Source organism: Cryptococcus depauperatus, chromosome 7, assembly GCF_001720195.1.
Source record: "Cryptococcus depauperatus CBS 7841 chromosome 7, complete sequence".
In the NCBI taxonomy this organism is placed as follows: domain Eukaryota; kingdom Fungi; phylum Basidiomycota; class Tremellomycetes; order Tremellales; family Cryptococcaceae; genus Cryptococcus; species Cryptococcus depauperatus.
Genome location: NC_089474.1, coordinates 903,424 through 920,040, shown reverse-complemented (window position 1 = coordinate 920,040; position 16,617 = coordinate 903,424). Strand labels below are relative to the sequence as shown.

Here is a 16,617-nt window from a genome sequence, read left to right as displayed (position 1 = left end):
ACATTGTGCGAGTATAACTTGATAGATTGACAGAATGTAACAGGATGCTAAGGAAGATCCCTTCTCTTCAATATACCCATCCACTAGATTAGAATTCCCTTTTAAAAGTCGAAACTTTAATAGGGCAACCCCTCATCCCTTTCAGTCTTTTGCCTCTTTATGTCGCCGGCTATTCGCTCAGACCCATGTCTTTTCAATCCATGAGGCGCGCCTTGATCTTTTCCAGACCCATTACGTCCATTGCCACCACTGAGAGCAAACGGCGGAGGCGGCACACTTCCTCCACTCTGGCCTTTTAATGCGAATGGCGGAGGTGGAACATTGCCAGAAGACAAGCCTGATCGCGACGGGAAGATGTGGCTCGCTGGTGGCTGGCCGTGAGTAGCTGTCGGATCCAGATATGTTTGTTGTGGATAACCCATTTGTTGTCGGCCAGCAGCATAACTCGGTGCAACACTTCCATGGGTCACACCTTGTGTAGGTTGTAATCCAGAGTCATATGGATTAGGAGCGACATGTGATTTCATGACTGAGTAAGGATCGACAGCCTGTGGAGGCATGCCAGTGTGATACTGGTTTGGTATTTGATACCCATATCCTTGGGCTTGCACTTGCTGTGTCGAAGGGCCATAAGGATTGACATTCTGTCCTGAATAACTACGGGAGGTATAGGCATCTCCTTGACCAGGCCGTCTTTGTGGCATACGTGACTGCTGTGGAGCACTATAACCAGGCTGGTAAGCATAACTTTGAGGTTGTTGGTAAGAGACTTTTTGTGGAGGTTGATGGGCAGGTACGGCAGGTTGTTTATGCCACGCTGTCATTTCGTGCGAAGGAGCAAGTTCCAGCTTGATTCTGACGATTGGTCAGCAAAAATTGGTCGATATCCCATGTCCGACTTACGACTTGGGATCTGCAGGTTTGGGGGAGACCCAGAACCATGGATGATCTAAAGCTTCACTGGCCGTGGGTCTTTTGTCTGGATTAAGCGACAACAACTTCACAAGCAAATCGGCACCTCCTCGATCCATCCTATAAACCTCGTTAACGTCCTCATGGGAACTCGAATCATTTATGCTTACTGCCACATTTTGGCGTCCTCTAGAATATTCCTCTGTCTGGGTGTCTTGTCCCATGCAAAACCAGGAGCTTCTGGAAATCCGGGTAATTGATCCCATCCAGGCCATGTTTCCTGATTCAGAGGTCCACATTTGCCTATGATTAAGCTCAACTGTCCTCTGTCATGAGCACCTGGTAAAATTGGCCTTTTGTAGTACATTTCCCCCAAGACACATCCAACTGACCACAAGTCTACCGCTGGTTTATAGCGAGTCGATCCGAGCAAAAGTTCAGGTGCGCGATACCAGCGTGTAACCACCATGTTGGTGTATTCTGTAGCGATATGGGATGGAAGAGTATCGGTCCATGGGCGCGCGAGCCCAAAATCGGCAATCATAACTTGGGCCCACTTGTCTACGAGAATGTTGGCCGTTTTGATGTCTCGATGTATTATATTATTGGCATGAATGTAGGCCATTCCTTCAAGGATTTGTTTCAGCAAAAGTTTGGAAAGTGAGTGGTTGAGTTTGAAGTCACTGTTGCCGAGGAGACCACAAAGATCGTGATCCATGTAAGGAAAGACCATAAACATCTCTCCGCGAATGAAGGTATTTTGAGAGTGGTTTGCTGTATCTAATGAGTGCCCATACTAAACTCTAGTTACTTTGACTCACTCCGCTCAATAACCATATTGAGCAGTGGAACGACATTACAGTGATGCAAACTCTTGAGTATTTCGATTTCCCGAAGTGTAGTTATATGCGTCTACATTGATCAATCATCACTCAATGATATGAATAATAAACTTACACCATCCCGAGCATTGTGTGTGGTGATCTTTTTTAGAGCAACTTCTCTTTTTGTATCATTTTCAACAGCCTTCATGACAACGCTACAATCCGCTTAGTTTATTGACAAGTAACAGAAATTATGAACTTACCCAAAAGTACCTTCGCCCAATTTCTTTCCTAAATTGTACCTCATCAAACTGGAAGAGCCCGAAAAAGTCTTTCCAAGAGCTTTGCTCTCTTCGTCATCCCCCCACATTTTAAATTTCCAGGTTTTTTTTCTGCCTTTACGGTCCTCTTCCTTCGTTCTCGGAGATGAGGGTCTAGTGGCGGCCTGCGCATGAGGCTTGGGAGCAGGGGGCACGGTAACATTGCGAATAGTATCAGTATTTGGAGGGAGTGGAGGAGGTGATCCTTCAGGTGGTGGCGGCGAACAGGAGGGCGATGGTGGAGGTGGAGCGGAAGGAGACGGAGGGGGAAGGACTGTGTCTGAGTTCTGTTGAGGTGGGCGGTATCGGTTGCGTACCAGCGGTTTCAGACCACTTGCACTTTTTGGTTGCTCGCCAAGCGATGAATGGTTGCTCGCCCTTTCGACACCTGGATACCTCTCACACTCGTAGAAAGGCGAACGCTTGCGAGGTGAGCGTGATCGCCGTCGTGAGTTGTCATGATTCTTCTGAATCTCTTTTCGGTGCACCCTATCATTCCTATGACCAAGCTCTCTTTCATTGTCGCCGTCAGACGTTATAGAGTATTGACGAGACCTTTCATGCGGACGACTCTGATCTCTGTCCAATTCTCGGTGTCCCCTCCTGTCTACCTCTTTATGTGAATTTCTGTCATGAGGTAATCCACTATACCGGGCATTTGCGTCCCGTGAGCTATTCTTGTCATGCGAGAGCCGTTCTCTATACCGATTATCGTACATCCGGTTACGATCACCATCATATGCGCCTTTGCTCGCATCATATCCTCTAGAATGGCGAGGAGAATGCGGACCTGTTCGAGAAGTTCGGTACGGATGGACAGGCTTTGGCGGTAGCGAATATTGAGATGAATTGCTCCGTTCTTCGTCATTTCCATAAAGCAAAGGTGGAGAACGTGAGCGATGAGAGGGAGAATGCCGAGTCCAAGGTCGCCGAGAGAAAGAAGAAATATCCTTCAAATCGCCTGGAGGAGGGAGAAAAGGCTTTGACTTTGATTTTCTGGCGGAAGAGGTGTGTGAAGGAGGCATTTCGTTTTTATTGACATATCGATCGGTGTTGAGCGGATTCGACCACTCATAATGAGATTGAGAGGATGACTTTTGACTAGACTCATCCTCAAAAAGTTCTCCATCTTCTGGCTCGTTCTCTTTGGATGTGTAGCGCATAGTCGCAGTTGAAGGGCCAGGTGATTATGAATAGGTTGCTGGACAATCGCAAGTAAGGATGCAATCATAGCAGTCATCAAGTCATTACAACATACAAGCTTCAATTGCTATAGCACCCTGCCTTGTTGGCTTGATCTTTTCAAATTGTACAAGCCACGCTTGTTTGAAGGGAAGAAAGGAAGATTAGTTCCCTCGTTGACGTTGGTCAAGATACTTGAGACTTGAACGCATACCTATAGCCTGTTTCCGAGTACCCGTTGAAGATATGGCAGCTTTTTTATGGGCCGGAGTATGTAAACAGACTTTGTCTAGTATCCAAAAAAACAAGGAATAAAATAAAACAGAGTTGAAATGATGATCAAGTTAAATGTAAAAACATTGTGAAAGATGTACGGGCCGTTTCCCCCCTCCAAAAAATATACTAATTAATAGATTAATGCGAATTTTTTAAGATACAATTTAACATAACCCAACCATATTTTCATGTTTCGCCATATCATTCATAAAAACCTCAATCCTCAAGCATCATCCGTTTCTGGAAACAGACCTGCGGATGGACTCTCTAGTCCTCCATTCAAAACCCCCCATCCACCTCTGTCCACCATCCTGGGCCATTCTCCGACCCAACAGCTCTCAGAACGAAGCTCTCTTGCATACTGTCCGTCATCTACGACGTTGGTCAGCACTCACACCAACACATGAAGATCAGCTCACCTGCCACCATTGTTTTGTCATTTCACTCTCCTTGATACCATTCATGTCTTTTTTTCCAAATCATTGCCAATAGAACGCATATGAGCTGTTAGGAGATGATGCTCAAAGCAATAGATCGAATGGTCTTTTAGTCATGAACAGCATCAGCCAGGCAAACACTCTTCGCAAGATATACTTACCCACGACGTGTGCCTCTCTCAGAGCACCAAGAGCTTCAAGCCAGACACTGCCATGCACCAATCTCTGTTAGCATCCTATCATCTATTTCGAAGATGGCAATACCTTTTTATACTCTTCCAGCCTCTCCGGTTTCATTCTGATGACTTGGCATATTCTCTTACCCTCATCCGTCTTGAAAAGCTGAGGAATAGGCAAAGAGATATCTATTTGAACTAGGCGGGAAAAGATGGTGAGTTATATGATCCAGTTGAAATGACTTTTATCATTCTAATTCTCTATTTATTTTAAAGCTCACTTATTATCAAGCCCAATTTCATCTTGAAGCCTCCAAGCCATTGTGGAGCCCCATGCGGCGACCGCCGAAAACATGTTTGCCGAAGTGGCTACGCGTTTTGCCACTCCACCGGCAGTCCACTGGTTTTGACTTTTTTTTAAAAAAGTTTTACTTTTGACTTTACATTTACCTTTTCATCTGGTTTGGAGAAATTTATTTACAACGTAGAAAGAGAGGCCGTATATTATGCCGCCTCTCTTCACATCAACGTCGCTGACGACGTTTATACGTCAAATGCGAGGTATCGCAAAGTATATCCACCAGCCGGCGACTGCTATTTCTCGAACCGCTCCAAAGCGAACGATCAACACAATTGGAAGGGTTCGTGGCGCTGTGAATCAAGCCGTACATGAGACATTTCCGAGCTTATCGACGCCGGCGCACCAGTTGCACCATACAGGAAAGATCAAGAATGGCGCAAAGAATGTGAGCGAATCTCAAGATTTTCAGTGGACTTGCGCTAACATTCGATTAGTTTGGCTCATGGTCACACAATGTTGAAACATCTGTGTCTAAACGATCGCTTGGTCGCGTAGGACAAGGTCTACAAGGGGCAAAGCGACCTCAATGGGGACACGGCCGCTCGATACCCACCAGTGTCGGTCTGGGGACAGCTAGAGGTTTTGCTTCGGGTCCCTCTGGAGCAGTGACTGCAAACACTCCCATTGTCTTGAGGGCATTTTCAAGCATGCTCAGCGAGAAAGACGCCAAAAACAAGGCTCTCCCTCGAGCCAGCAGATACTCTCCTTACGTTCGCAAATCTTGCAGGCGACAGAGGCGCAACAACGTTTACAAATCTATTGACTCTTCTTTTCTTGTCGACTTGCAACACTACTTTCCCTTGGGTCACTCCAAGGTCGAACAGGATGCTCTCCCTCTCCTTCCAGAGGCTTTGGTGACCCCTGAAAAGACAACAGTGCTTGCTATTCCTCTCTCCCCCTCCCTTGAAGCCTTGTTGTGTCCTACCAATGAGCTCTCCTACCATGAGGCTTCTCTTGGGGTGAGTATTCTCGCAAGACTTACCAAAGGCGTACTACCAATTCATTCCGTCTTTTCCCTACATGCATCTACTCGGGTGATCCCCCTTTTGACAAAGCTAGAATCTTTGGGAGTCCTGGATTATCATCCGCATTCTCCTACGGTCGAAGGCCAACTTGTCCAGGATGCCAGTGGACGGCCTGACGTACTACGTCTTGTCTTCAAGCAAAGGTCTTGTGGTGATGTCAGAGCACTTTTAGGCGAGAGTCTCAGAAGGCATGAACAGGGTCAATGGTGGGCTCTTTGGGAAGAAAAATCGATAACGGAATTAAGCCAAGGGGAACAAAGAGAGATCATGGGAAATTGGGACGAAAGAAACAGTGGCAATGGCGAGCTTGAGGAAAGTTCAATTGATTTGGTCTATCCCACTCTGGAAGTATCAACGATTATCGATCAGCCTTTCTCACCGTCCACATTCAGCCATCCGTCGCTGCCACCAGTATCTCTTCCATCTAGTCCTATCGAGTCGTCCGTGATGTCCCCTTCGTTGACAACTTCGCTATTTTCTTCCATCTCCTCGGAGGACTGGTCTATTCCCCCATCCGAAGCAGACTCGGATGTGGACTCGGTGTTCTCAAGCGATGCTCATGACGCATGGAATGACGATGCGGGCAACACAATCAACAATGAGAGCGAAAGTCGAGACGAAACAAATGTCTGGTGGGCTGGTGCTGGTGAAGGTTTCGGTTTTGTATCACAGCCGTGGTAGTTATATTTTGTTCAGTTGATTGGCCAATGTTTTAGTATTGCTTATGCAGTATACGTTTGCATGTACAAGCATTTTCAGAGCTGTCAGACTCTCTTGTCTCTTACTTTCTCCGCTTTTTGCCTCCAGTACGCCCTGACGTTCCTCCATTTGCGGTAGATCCTGGTTTTTGTATAGGCGGTGTATCTGGCGTACCACTAGCCAACATGGTTGACAGACTGAACATCACCGCGTTAGCTCGCAACTAGGTAATGTGGTTGAGATAACCTACGCCCCAGTCCAATCCCCATTTTGAAATCCTTGCATTTTCTGCCTAGTCTCCGCCATTTCTTTCGACAGTTCCGGATCGATACTATCCATGTTTGCCTAATCTTGATGTTAGCATCAATGCTCTCGCCATGAGCCAATCTCCATGGATGGGTGATACAGGAAAAACAAACAATCAGCTTAGGTAAAGCAAACATCATGAGCCCAGTGAACAGCATCATCAAAACCATCGGACTTCTCAACAGTCCCAACATGTTCATTCCTCCTTTTGGCGTGTAGTAGTTTTCTCTGGCCAAAGGCTCCAAGACAAGAGGATAAGGGAGAGACGACGATGACAGAGGGAGGGATTGACGGGCGAGATTGAACAATTGGACGTGAACTGTTCGATTAGACAAAGGTTCGTCTACGCTGTCATCTAGAGGTGAAGGAGGTGATATTGTCACAAGCAACTATGTAGTTAATAATTAGCAGACGCTCGCAACGATTTACATTAATTACACACAGGATGGAAAACATAGCCTGGCACAACAGCTTCCAGATGATGAGCTCCCTCTTTGACGCCATTTCTGAGCTTAAGTGGTCAATTTCTCGAGAGCTCTTGTAGAACAGTACAGCAGCCTACATCTCAAAAGATCCATCCGGTTTTATCCACACTTTTCTTGAACCATGATCCAAAAACACTTGACTGGTGGGCAGCAAGGCGTCCGCTTTGAAACAATGTCAGAACGTATCTAATTTCGCCCATTCTCCTCAAAATATTGAGAGACGACCGACCTAGAAGCACTTCATTGAAGGCAATGCGTCCTGCAATGGTAGCCGCTGAAACGAGAGGAAGGACAGGCCTACACAATATCAGCAGCGAGCACTATGCAGATCTGAATGAGCTTACAGAAAACACAACAGCTTTTCTAATCGCATTTGATTTGGGCTTGTAAAGAGGTAAATGATAAATGTAGAAAATAAAGAATTGAGATAAAACCCGAATGTGCACGGACCATCTCTGATAACAAAAATCAAGCTGTTATCAAGTTTTGAATTGATATTTTTACATTTCTAATCTTGTTTTTCATTTTCAATTATCAATAATTAATAGCTGTTTTCTTTCATTTATCTTGGCTGGTATGTCGCAAAGACATCTCTTTGCAGCGTTTGACGTCTCTCGTCAAGGTGAGTAGAGTCGTTGTTGCTGTCGACAAGTCTGACAATTTGACAAGTCTTTTACAGCTCTGCACTATCTGTCGGGATTGTGAATCTCAAACCATTGCTTCCAGGCCGTTTGTAGCTGTCTGTCACTTGTTTACTCTGTATGCTGACGGGATAGGCTGGCTGTGACAGATGTTTTAGTGGTGCCAAAAAGAATTGTCCCAAGGCTAGTCGACCTCAATTCAAGCGAGGTAGCGGATCTATTTTTGAGTGTCCAGCGTATTGGAAAGGTTGTAGAAGCCGTCTATGAAGCACAAGCTTTGACAGTATCTCTGCAGGTAAGGTCTCTAACCTGGCAATCTAGTTCAACCATGACACTTGCGTTTGACAACTTAGGACGGTGTCGCAGCTGGCCAATCAGTTCCCCATGTTCATATTCACCTTATACCTCGCCATTCTACCGATTACAATGGCGAAAACGACAAAATCTATCCCCTGCTTGAAAAATCCGAAAGTCAACTACGCGACGATCTTGGAAATTTGAACGCTTCGACAAACGGGATGGTCGCCAAAGCAGACAACCCCTTGGCTAAGGCAGAAATGAAATTCACTGTCCCAAAAGAAGAAGATAGAACACCCAGAACCATGGAGGAAATGGAGAGAGAGGCCAAGTGGTTGGCCAGCTTCTTTGATTAATGCCCAGTCTAAACTCTCTTACCCTCACAGTCCTAGACCATCTAAAACACTGAGTATTCCATACAGCTATTACAAGGTTTTCATCATCCATTTGCAGACAACTACTTAACAACCTCTCTTGTCAAAACAGATAGCTACAAAACTCAAAGCCCATGCCATTCCATAGGCTGGCATCCTGAACAAGTGCTTTATCTCCCACGTCTCCACAAGAGACTTGACCTCGTCCTTTTCAGGTGTCTGCGTGTCATCTTCGATGGCCTGCAATCGCGCATTAATCTTCAAAACACCAGAAAGGAAAGTGATGGGCAAGATGAGAAGAGAGGTTACACCCGAGGCGAAGGCGAGACGGCGGATGAAGGGAGAAGGGTGAGAATAAGAGACGGTAAAGTGCAAAAGGGCGGAGAGGACGGAACCCCCAATAATATTCTTCTATACTTCTCAGTCAGCGCCATATAACCACGACAAAACGAAACGCGCCCCAGCCTTCTTGAGGTAGGCTCCCCATATGCCGGCCCTCGTCTTGTCGTCAAAGGCGGCCGGTCCAAGCCTTCCATTGAGAAGAGGAATGATGCCTCGAGTCTCGTCGGATACAGCGGTGAAAAAGACAAAAGACGTGGTCAACCCTCCAAAGGCGAGAGTGATACTAGGCGGGGGTAGTCGGAACAAGCTTGTCATGGTGTAATTGTCCAGTTGTGTGTCCCCAATGATATACAAATCAAGTATGAAGTCAAACAGAAATGTTGTTTATATATCTGACTTCCATCTACAGCTTCAACTGAATAAATTAAGATCTTGCCGAAATTGATCTGCATCCGCGGCAAACCGGCAAATGTCTAAAATACAAATCTGATCATGCTATCATTGTCATTTAACATGCATACATCAGCATTGCGGCAGCGATTCCCAAGACTTTTGAGGTTTCTGGCAAAGCATGCCAAAAAAAACAAGAGAAAAGGGAAACCGTTGAAGCCGACTAGCCGTATAACCGTCTATCCACTCCGGCAGAATTGAATATGTGACTCAGTGATTGGACCTACGCACCCAGCCTATGCACAGTATCCTAGGAATGATTGATAGACACCTGCTTTGCATACAAGTCAATGTACAGAGGACCATTTCTCCAGTGGAATTCCGATAGTATTACACAGTAGTGGGTCAGGATTAAGGTTGGTCTTGGAACTTGGATCTTAACGTTGGGACAAGGTTTAGCTTGGGTGAGGATTGTCCAACTGGAATAGACAAAGAAAACTACCAAGACTGATTCTCTAGGGAATCTATCAACAGCAGGTCCTTCCTTATATCTTCTCGGGTTTTGCTCATCTTGGCTAGGTTCAGGCTGATTCAACTCTATCCATCTACGAGCCACACATATCGTCCTCAGCTTGACTGACCTTCTCCTGTCATGATCCTGACTTAGTTGCACTAAACAGCCAAGCGTTAAACTCAGTAAATGAAATATTTTTTAGTTAACGGAAGTGTGTCTGCAGGCGGGACATCGCAGAGCACACCATCAGCCTTGACTTCATAGGTCTCTGGGTCCACTACAGAGCTTGTCAGGATTGATTGCTGTACGACGGAGAAGCTCACCAGTCATCTTGGGCTTGGTGTTGTTCAACCTCATATCCTTCTTGCCAATGTCTCGACAATTTTTAACAACCTCTACCTTCTTTTTGATGTTGTATGTCGCAATAACCCCTGTGTTTGGACTGCTCAGCGACACCACCTCCTATAAGATAGTGGACACTTACCTTTCTCAACCGAAGCTTGACTGACCCAGATGACCGAGTTTAAAGCAGCTGCTGACGGTTGCGCGCCCCACATCGGCCGTCCTATGACTGGCTGGACAGTAGGAATGGAGGCGTTGGCATCACCCATTTGTGCCCATGCAATGACACCGCCCTTCAGCACCATCTCTGGTCTAGCACCAAAAGACTCTGCTTTCCACATGGATAAATCCGCCAACTGGCCGACAGCAACCTGACCGATAAGGTGAGACATTCCGTGGGTGATGGCAGGGTTGATTGTATACTTGGCGATATACCTCTTGACCCTGTTGTTATCCTTCATCTCTTCGTCACCCTCTAGCGGGCCACGGAAAGCTTTCATCTTAGCTGCAGTACGCCACGTCCGGGCAATCACCTCGCCGATACGTCCCATGGCTTGAGAGTCGGAAGCGATCATGGAAATGGCGCCAGTATCTTGAAGAACGTCTTCTGCGGCGACAGTTTCTGCGCGAATGCGTGAATCGGCAAAAGCGATATCTTCGGGAATGGATTTGTCGAGGTGATGGCAGACCATCAGCATCTATGTCGCGGTCAGCCAGTGAATCAAAATGCCCTGCAGACAATGGAAACTTACATCGTGGTGTTCTTCCAAGGTGTTAACGGCATAAGGCCTGGTAGGGTTCGTAGAACTGGGCAAGACATTTTCGTGCTCGCAGACTACGATTATATCAGGAGCATGGCCACCTCCAGCACCTTCAGTGTGATAGGTATGGATAGTTCTGCCTTTGAAAGCAGCAAGAGTGCTTTCGACATAGCCGCTTTCGTTGAGAGTGTCGGTATGGATGTTGACCTGTACATCGTATTCATCACCAATACTCAAGGCTCTATCAATGGCCTCTGGAGTGGATCCCCAGTCTTCATGCAGCTTGAGTCCACAAGCGCCTGCCTCGACAATATCTTTCAAGCCCTTTGTGCCAGCATCATTACCTTTGCCGGTGAAACCAAAGTTAAGAGGGATACCATCTGTCGCGGTAATCATATTCTGCATGTAGAAAGCCGATGAAGTGCATGTTGTAGCGTTGGTCCCATCAGCAGGACCTGTACCGCCGCCTACAACAGAAGTGATGCCCGATGCAAGCGCTTCGGTCCACAACTGTGGGCAAACATAATGGACGTGGACATCTATCGCACCGGCGGTGACAATCATCTTTTCTCCAGCAATGACTTCAGTGTTTGACCCGATCACCATACCCGCTGTGACAAGGTCCATGATATCGGGGTTGCCTGCCTTACCTATGCCAGCAATCTTGCCATACTTGACGCCGATATCAGCCTTGAAGATACCGCTCCAGTCAATGATGAGCGCATTGGTTATGACAAGATCAAGGACTTGGGAATCATGTCGATTGGATGCTTGGCCTTGACCATCACGAAGAACTTTTCCTCCACCAAATTTGCATTCGTCGCCGTAGACGGTAAAGTCGTGTTCGACTTCGACCCACAAATCCATGTCACCAAGCTTGATTCTGTCGCCTGTCGTCGGTCCAAACATGGACGCATACTTTGAAGATTTAGCGAGGAAGAACAACGGATCAGTCGCTTACAACCTCCCTGTTCATTTCCACAATCGGTCCAGCCGAGATTATCTCCTGCTTTTTATGCCCAAACCCATGCTCCTTCACCATCTGGGCCACTTTGGTCTCTCGAAGCTGCTCGGAAAACTCTCCGCTTCCCAACCCGTTCCCACCGTACAAGACTTTCCTCCCACCCACTTCCACCATACCTACAGCCTTCTTCTCGCCAGGCTCAAACCTGATCGCGGTGCCCGCAGGTATATCCAGCCGATATCCATAAGACAAGATGCGGTCAAAAACTAGTGAAGGATTGGTCTCAAGAAAAGGGTAATGGGATCCAACCTGGATGGGTCGATCGCCTGTATTCTTTACGTCAAGGACGAATCGTTTCCTTCCAACATTGAGACGGATCTTTTGCTGTAGGCATACCAATGCTCCTGGAAGGTGAGACGATCGCTCCACTTGTAGTGGGAAAAGATCGTTCGAGGGTATAGGGATAAATGAGCCATAGAATGCATTGCTTACTGTTTGCTATCAGCATAAACGCCACTCTGTCATGCAAATATCTTACAGTCGCCGTCATTCGAGCATACGGGGTCATGAACAGTAACCAAGAACACTCCGTCAGGAAATGTCCCTTCTACCTGTATATCGTGTATCAGTTCCGGAACACCTTCCATGACATGTCTTCTCCCCAGCATCTTCTTGCCCAGATTCATGAGCTCTGCTACCAAGTGCCTCCCATCGCGGATAAATTCATGCAGCTGAGAGGCAATTAGAGCTACAGTCTCGGCTCGATTGAGCTGCAAGCCACGCGCAAGACGACGCTGAGCAAGAGAGCCAAGAGTGGTGAGAATGAGTTTGTCCTGGCCCGTCAGCAGTAGTCCTTAAAGGTGTACATACCTGTTCTCTTGGTAACAAGTGCATTTCCAGCGTTTGAGATGTTCTATAATAATAAAAAGAAATTGAAAAGTGAATATCTTTTCAGTTATTTTATGACTCCATCCACTGATAAGACCTTGAACTACAGCCAATCACAATTTATCGCAATTCAGGCACCGGAATGATTTTTCTTATCTTTTTATCTTTACAAGACAATAAGCAAAGGATTGAGATGCATAAAGACAAGAAGGCATGACTGTTGAGAGCTGAACGTACTCCAGGGCATATAATGATAATAATGAATGCCAATGTAGAGATTATTAATATCTATAGCGTCCATGGTCCGTGAGTATCACGGAGGATTAGTATTTACAAAAACATATAAAACTTCTTTTCGTGCTTGAGTCATAACGTCACCCTTCATCCAACCGACGTGTCCGCAACGTAGCGCAATCATCATGTCATCATATCAATAATCCTGCCCCTAGGACCATGGTGGCCAGGACAAGACCAATGATATCACCTCGTGCAAATGTCTGCAGAGCGCTAGAGGAGGAGCTCGCAGACGTCTTAGAGCTAGTATGAGAAGCAGAGCTGGTGGTCGACTTTGTAGCCGTGTGGCTTCCAGAAGCACTGTCAGTTGTGGTAGAGTTGCCGCTGCCTTTAGACGCATTATCAACGGATACAGAATAGCCGAGCTTCTGCCACGAAGCGCCAGATGACACAGTGTAATCCGAGTTGACAGGGTTGGAAATATAATAAATATCACCGGCAGAGTTTACTTGAACGATAGCATTGGGAGACGCGGCATAAGCGGCAGTCTTGTCCTTGGAAGAAGGGGCAGCGAGGGTTTGGGTGGAGTTGATGAGGTCCTGAGAGAAGGGAGCGTCGGTAGTGATTGAGTAATCTCCGGGATTCGTCCAGTGGGTAGCGATAAAAGTGTTGGAGAAGTCATCGGGTACAAAGACCATGGAGTAAGGGACGTTGCCTTGAGAATTGGGAATGGAGATGGCTTGACCAGCCGAGTCAGGAAATGCTGTCCCGTGGAAGGCCTGTGCATCAGGTTGGAAGTAGGCGTAATGCACAATAAAGACGTTGGCAGAGCCGGCCGCCGTTTTGGGAACGCCAAAGTAAAAGATGTGATTGGCGGCCTGGGCGGCGGCGACAGTATATCCATCGACAGAAAAGCTAGGCTTCATGACGGCTTCCCATCCAACTGTATTTCCAGAGGCACTTTTCTGAACATTGCTCAAATCGAGTTGATACAGACCTGAAGAAGTAGTGAGAGTGAAGAGCACATTGGTGTCGTGGTCGAGAACTGAAGAAGAGCGAGAATTGCCCAGGTCAGAAGGCGCGCCAGAGGTGCTCTGTGTGGACCAAGAGTCGCCAGAAAAATCATAGATGTAGATTTTCTTTATCGCCTGTCAGCAGAAATCATTGAGAACTTTGACCTCCACCTACGCTCAAATCACTGTCTGCGCCAATGACATACATGGCGTTGTTAGACTGCGACAGGATACACTGAGTGTTGTTGCCGGTCCAAGAGCTGTTTGGCATCAATGCCCTTCTCTTTGCTATCCCATTGCCCAAGATTGACTACTCACGGTCTGCCATTGGAAGATAGCGACGAAGTCTTTGGAGCTATTTACACCTATCAGTTAATCCGCGTGCCCTCTAAAGACCCCAGACCTACAGCTCCAGCTCGAACTGTCTCCTATCTTGACATCCTGATTTCCACCAAACGCATATAAGTTCCATGAGGCATCAAACTGTACGCAGGGGACAGCATTGACCGCGAGTGCAGAGAGACAGACGGCGAGGCCGAACACGAAAAGCATCTTTAGTGAGTTTACAGACCAGACTAACGTTTAGTTTTGGGTATTTACAAAAGAAAAAAAGAAAAGACAAAATAAAAAAGAAAAAGGAAATGATAAAAGAAAAAAAGAGATAAAGGAAATTATAAAAGGTTCCCAAAATTTCGCCATTCACATTAATTCAAGTCTAAAAAAAGCCAACCACGACTAGCGTATATGTCCGGACAAGCTCATGGACATATCGGCAATATAGAATACCGTAGATGTGGCACCTTAACACACCTTTACCATCATTCATTAATTTAAAAGCAATACTATAATCTTTTTTTTTTATCTTTCTTTCTTTTAAAAAAGACATTTCATCTTTAATCAACTTTTATTATGTCAGATCCCACGGCTATCGCCCAGCAATTCACTCGTCCGTACAGAGCCAGACATGAAAACAAGTGATTACTGATATTGTCTAGAATTTTATTATCAACAATTTGACACTGACCGAAATGGTCTCTCTTCCCTCTACGTGCGTTGCTGGTGGAAACTGGCCGCTGCAGTCTGACGCATAGCAGAGAGACACTTCTATGATGACTTGGGAGTCTACTCAGGTTCAGGGATCAGCCGCTATTGTCACAAAGCTTGTTGTACGTCTGGCGGTTTGGATTGTTTGGTCCCAGTTGCTCATGTTGGAAACTTGTTTTTGTGGATGTAGGAACTTCCTTTCCAAAAAGTCCAGCACAAGATTGTCACTATTGACGCCCAGCCCTCGTCTCCACAAGTCGCCTCCCTCATCGTCCTTGTCACCGGCCAATTGTTGGTTGATGATGGCCAGAACCCTCTTCAGTTTACCCAAGTTTTCCATGTAAGTGATGCCTAATACACGTCCGGGACGAGACAGCTGCGCCGCGAGGGAAGCAGGAAAGGTGTGATGTTGAGATGCTGATGGACGCCTAGTTGATACCCGAGGGCTCCTCTTACTTTGTGTTTAACGACGTTTTCAGGCTGTACGTATACATGATCAGTATAAGATGTGAGCTGACACGGCTTAGCAACTATGGATAATCAGTGCTCTTATTGCTGGCGCTGTAGGTATGAGGACTGGTATTATAAGTTGATGCATACACATACTACATGCTGCCAAAAAAATCTATGCAGATCCCCTAATGCCCATTTGATTCGTACCAGAATCAGTTGCTTATATTGCTTTTAACTGTTAACTCTGCTGTTCGCCATCTTGCTGGTCCCTTTTCCAGTTCTCAACCCACTGCGCTATTCTTTTTACATTCTCTTCTACCTCGCCATCCGATCTACCTTCTGATGTAAGCTCGACAACGATCTCTTCCGCATATGATTCGCGTGTCTCGTTGAGACATGTCATCATGATTTCTGCTGTTACATTCTCTGTGACCTTTTTTGCTGGATAATTTCTACAATAACATTTTAGTCAGCGTAGAGTACATTGGACGTTGTTGGATTTACCGAGCAGTTAGACGTTCATGTAAGATGGAGTTGTCGCATATCAAGACTACGGCCAAGTCGATCCACCTTTCTGGAAATAGTGATGGGTCATGGTGATCAATCACAAAACCTAATCCAGCGACCTATCAGTATCGTGCACTCTATACATGAAGGCATGATACGCACCAGTCTCTGCAGGTCCATCTCTAGGATTCACGACTTCCTCCATCCAATCCAACAAACGTTCTTCGTCAACAATCCAGCAACCCCACTCTTCATCCCATCCCTCGTGGAACCCGTGTTCCTTTACAATGTCTCCGATATTGAGATGCTTCATAGGCGAGGGATTGTTGTCCTCTGACAGCTCAGAAACTAGGAGCTGGGAATGGAGGGTTTTGCCTGTACCGGGCGTACCAGTTACAAGAATAATAGGATGGATACGAGGGTGATGTGTTGTCATACTAGATGGGTTTATTCAAGTAATGTTTTGCCTTAAACTAAAGGATAAAGTTGGGTTAACGTTTACTATTAAAAAAAATCGGTCTGATATGATGAGATAGACATAATTGAACAACTTTTTTTTTTTAAAAAAAAGAACCTCCACTTTCTGGCAACAACGGAATCAAATCCGACAGGATAAGAGCATCGACTCCAACCTGAAGAAAGCATGTGGGCACAAGGCGTAGGGATTGCAAAACCATGCAGAATAAATCCTAAGCTACATCAATCTAGACATCTTATAAAGCATGACAAACTGGGTATAAACGTCAATCTGTGCCAACCTATGACCTTTATTAAGCCTTTTGCTATACACTAGATCATTGGCAGATTGTTTAAAAGATGAAAATACGTTTACAACTGTCTGGCTCTCCGC

At 46.1% G+C, this 16,617-nt stretch overlaps 9 protein-coding genes across 9 annotated transcripts; 3 read left to right on the top strand and 6 right to left on the bottom strand.

Annotated features, from left to right (window-relative positions):
• Positions 1–116: 116 nt before the first annotated feature.
• L203_105693 (uncharacterized protein) lies at positions 117–3,219 on the bottom strand (the record flags this gene model as incomplete). The annotated part of the gene is made up of 6 exons (XM_066215060.1): positions 117–855; positions 904–1,032; positions 1,083–1,686; positions 1,734–1,824; positions 1,870–1,951; positions 2,000–3,219. The coding sequence occupies 6 exons, from the start codon at positions 3,217–3,219 to the stop codon at positions 117–119; spliced, it is 2,865 nt and encodes a 954-aa protein (XP_066071157.1).
• A 1,462-nt stretch (positions 3,220–4,681) lies between these two features.
• L203_105692 (uncharacterized protein) lies at positions 4,682–6,194 on the top strand (the record flags this gene model as incomplete). The annotated part of the gene is made up of 2 exons (XM_066215059.1): positions 4,682–4,873; positions 4,923–6,194. 2 exons carry the CDS (start codon positions 4,682–4,684, stop codon positions 6,192–6,194), a joined length of 1,464 nt encoding a protein of 487 aa, XP_066071156.1.
• A 100-nt stretch (positions 6,195–6,294) lies between these two features.
• On the bottom strand, positions 6,295–7,376 carry L203_105691 (uncharacterized protein; the record flags this gene model as incomplete). Its single annotated transcript, XM_066215058.1, has 7 exons — positions 6,295–6,409; positions 6,463–6,557; positions 6,632–6,907; positions 6,961–7,024; positions 7,081–7,165; positions 7,233–7,300; positions 7,348–7,376. The coding sequence occupies 7 exons, from the start codon at positions 7,374–7,376 to the stop codon at positions 6,295–6,297; spliced, it is 732 nt and encodes a 243-aa protein (XP_066071155.1).
• Positions 7,377–7,579: 203 nt separating this feature from the next.
• L203_105690 (uncharacterized protein) lies at positions 7,580–8,297 on the top strand (the record flags this gene model as incomplete). Its single annotated transcript, XM_066215057.1, has 4 exons — positions 7,580–7,625; positions 7,673–7,732; positions 7,794–7,939; positions 7,998–8,297. 4 exons carry the CDS (start codon positions 7,580–7,582, stop codon positions 8,295–8,297), a joined length of 552 nt encoding a protein of 183 aa, XP_066071154.1.
• A 105-nt stretch (positions 8,298–8,402) lies between these two features.
• L203_105689 (uncharacterized protein) lies at positions 8,403–8,972 on the bottom strand (the record flags this gene model as incomplete). Its single annotated transcript, XM_066215056.1, has 2 exons — positions 8,403–8,726; positions 8,775–8,972. The coding sequence occupies 2 exons, from the start codon at positions 8,970–8,972 to the stop codon at positions 8,403–8,405; spliced, it is 522 nt and encodes a 173-aa protein (XP_066071153.1).
• A 768-nt stretch (positions 8,973–9,740) lies between these two features.
• Positions 9,741–12,522, bottom strand: L203_105688 (urease; the record flags this gene model as incomplete). Its single annotated transcript, XM_066215055.1, has 7 exons — positions 9,741–9,838; positions 9,885–9,992; positions 10,046–10,601; positions 10,656–11,582; positions 11,626–12,119; positions 12,167–12,422; positions 12,499–12,522. 7 exons carry the CDS (start codon positions 12,520–12,522, stop codon positions 9,741–9,743), a joined length of 2,463 nt encoding a protein of 820 aa, XP_066071152.1.
• A 419-nt stretch (positions 12,523–12,941) lies between these two features.
• L203_105687 (uncharacterized protein) lies at positions 12,942–14,315 on the bottom strand (the record flags this gene model as incomplete). The annotated part of the gene is made up of 4 exons (XM_066215054.1): positions 12,942–13,889; positions 13,939–14,023; positions 14,082–14,118; positions 14,171–14,315. The coding sequence occupies 4 exons, from the start codon at positions 14,313–14,315 to the stop codon at positions 12,942–12,944; spliced, it is 1,215 nt and encodes a 404-aa protein (XP_066071151.1).
• A 357-nt stretch (positions 14,316–14,672) lies between these two features.
• On the top strand, positions 14,673–15,347 carry L203_105686 (uncharacterized protein; the record flags this gene model as incomplete). Its single annotated transcript, XM_066215053.1, has 6 exons — positions 14,673–14,709; positions 14,759–14,811; positions 14,858–14,929; positions 14,998–15,147; positions 15,240–15,289; positions 15,335–15,347. 6 exons carry the CDS (start codon positions 14,673–14,675, stop codon positions 15,345–15,347), a joined length of 375 nt encoding a protein of 124 aa, XP_066071150.1.
• Positions 15,348–15,498: 151 nt separating this feature from the next.
• Positions 15,499–16,203, bottom strand: L203_105685 (uncharacterized protein; the record flags this gene model as incomplete). Its single annotated transcript, XM_066215052.1, has 3 exons — positions 15,499–15,712; positions 15,765–15,873; positions 15,930–16,203. The coding sequence occupies 3 exons, from the start codon at positions 16,201–16,203 to the stop codon at positions 15,499–15,501; spliced, it is 597 nt and encodes a 198-aa protein (XP_066071149.1).
• Between the last annotated feature and the right edge of the window lie 414 nt (positions 16,204–16,617).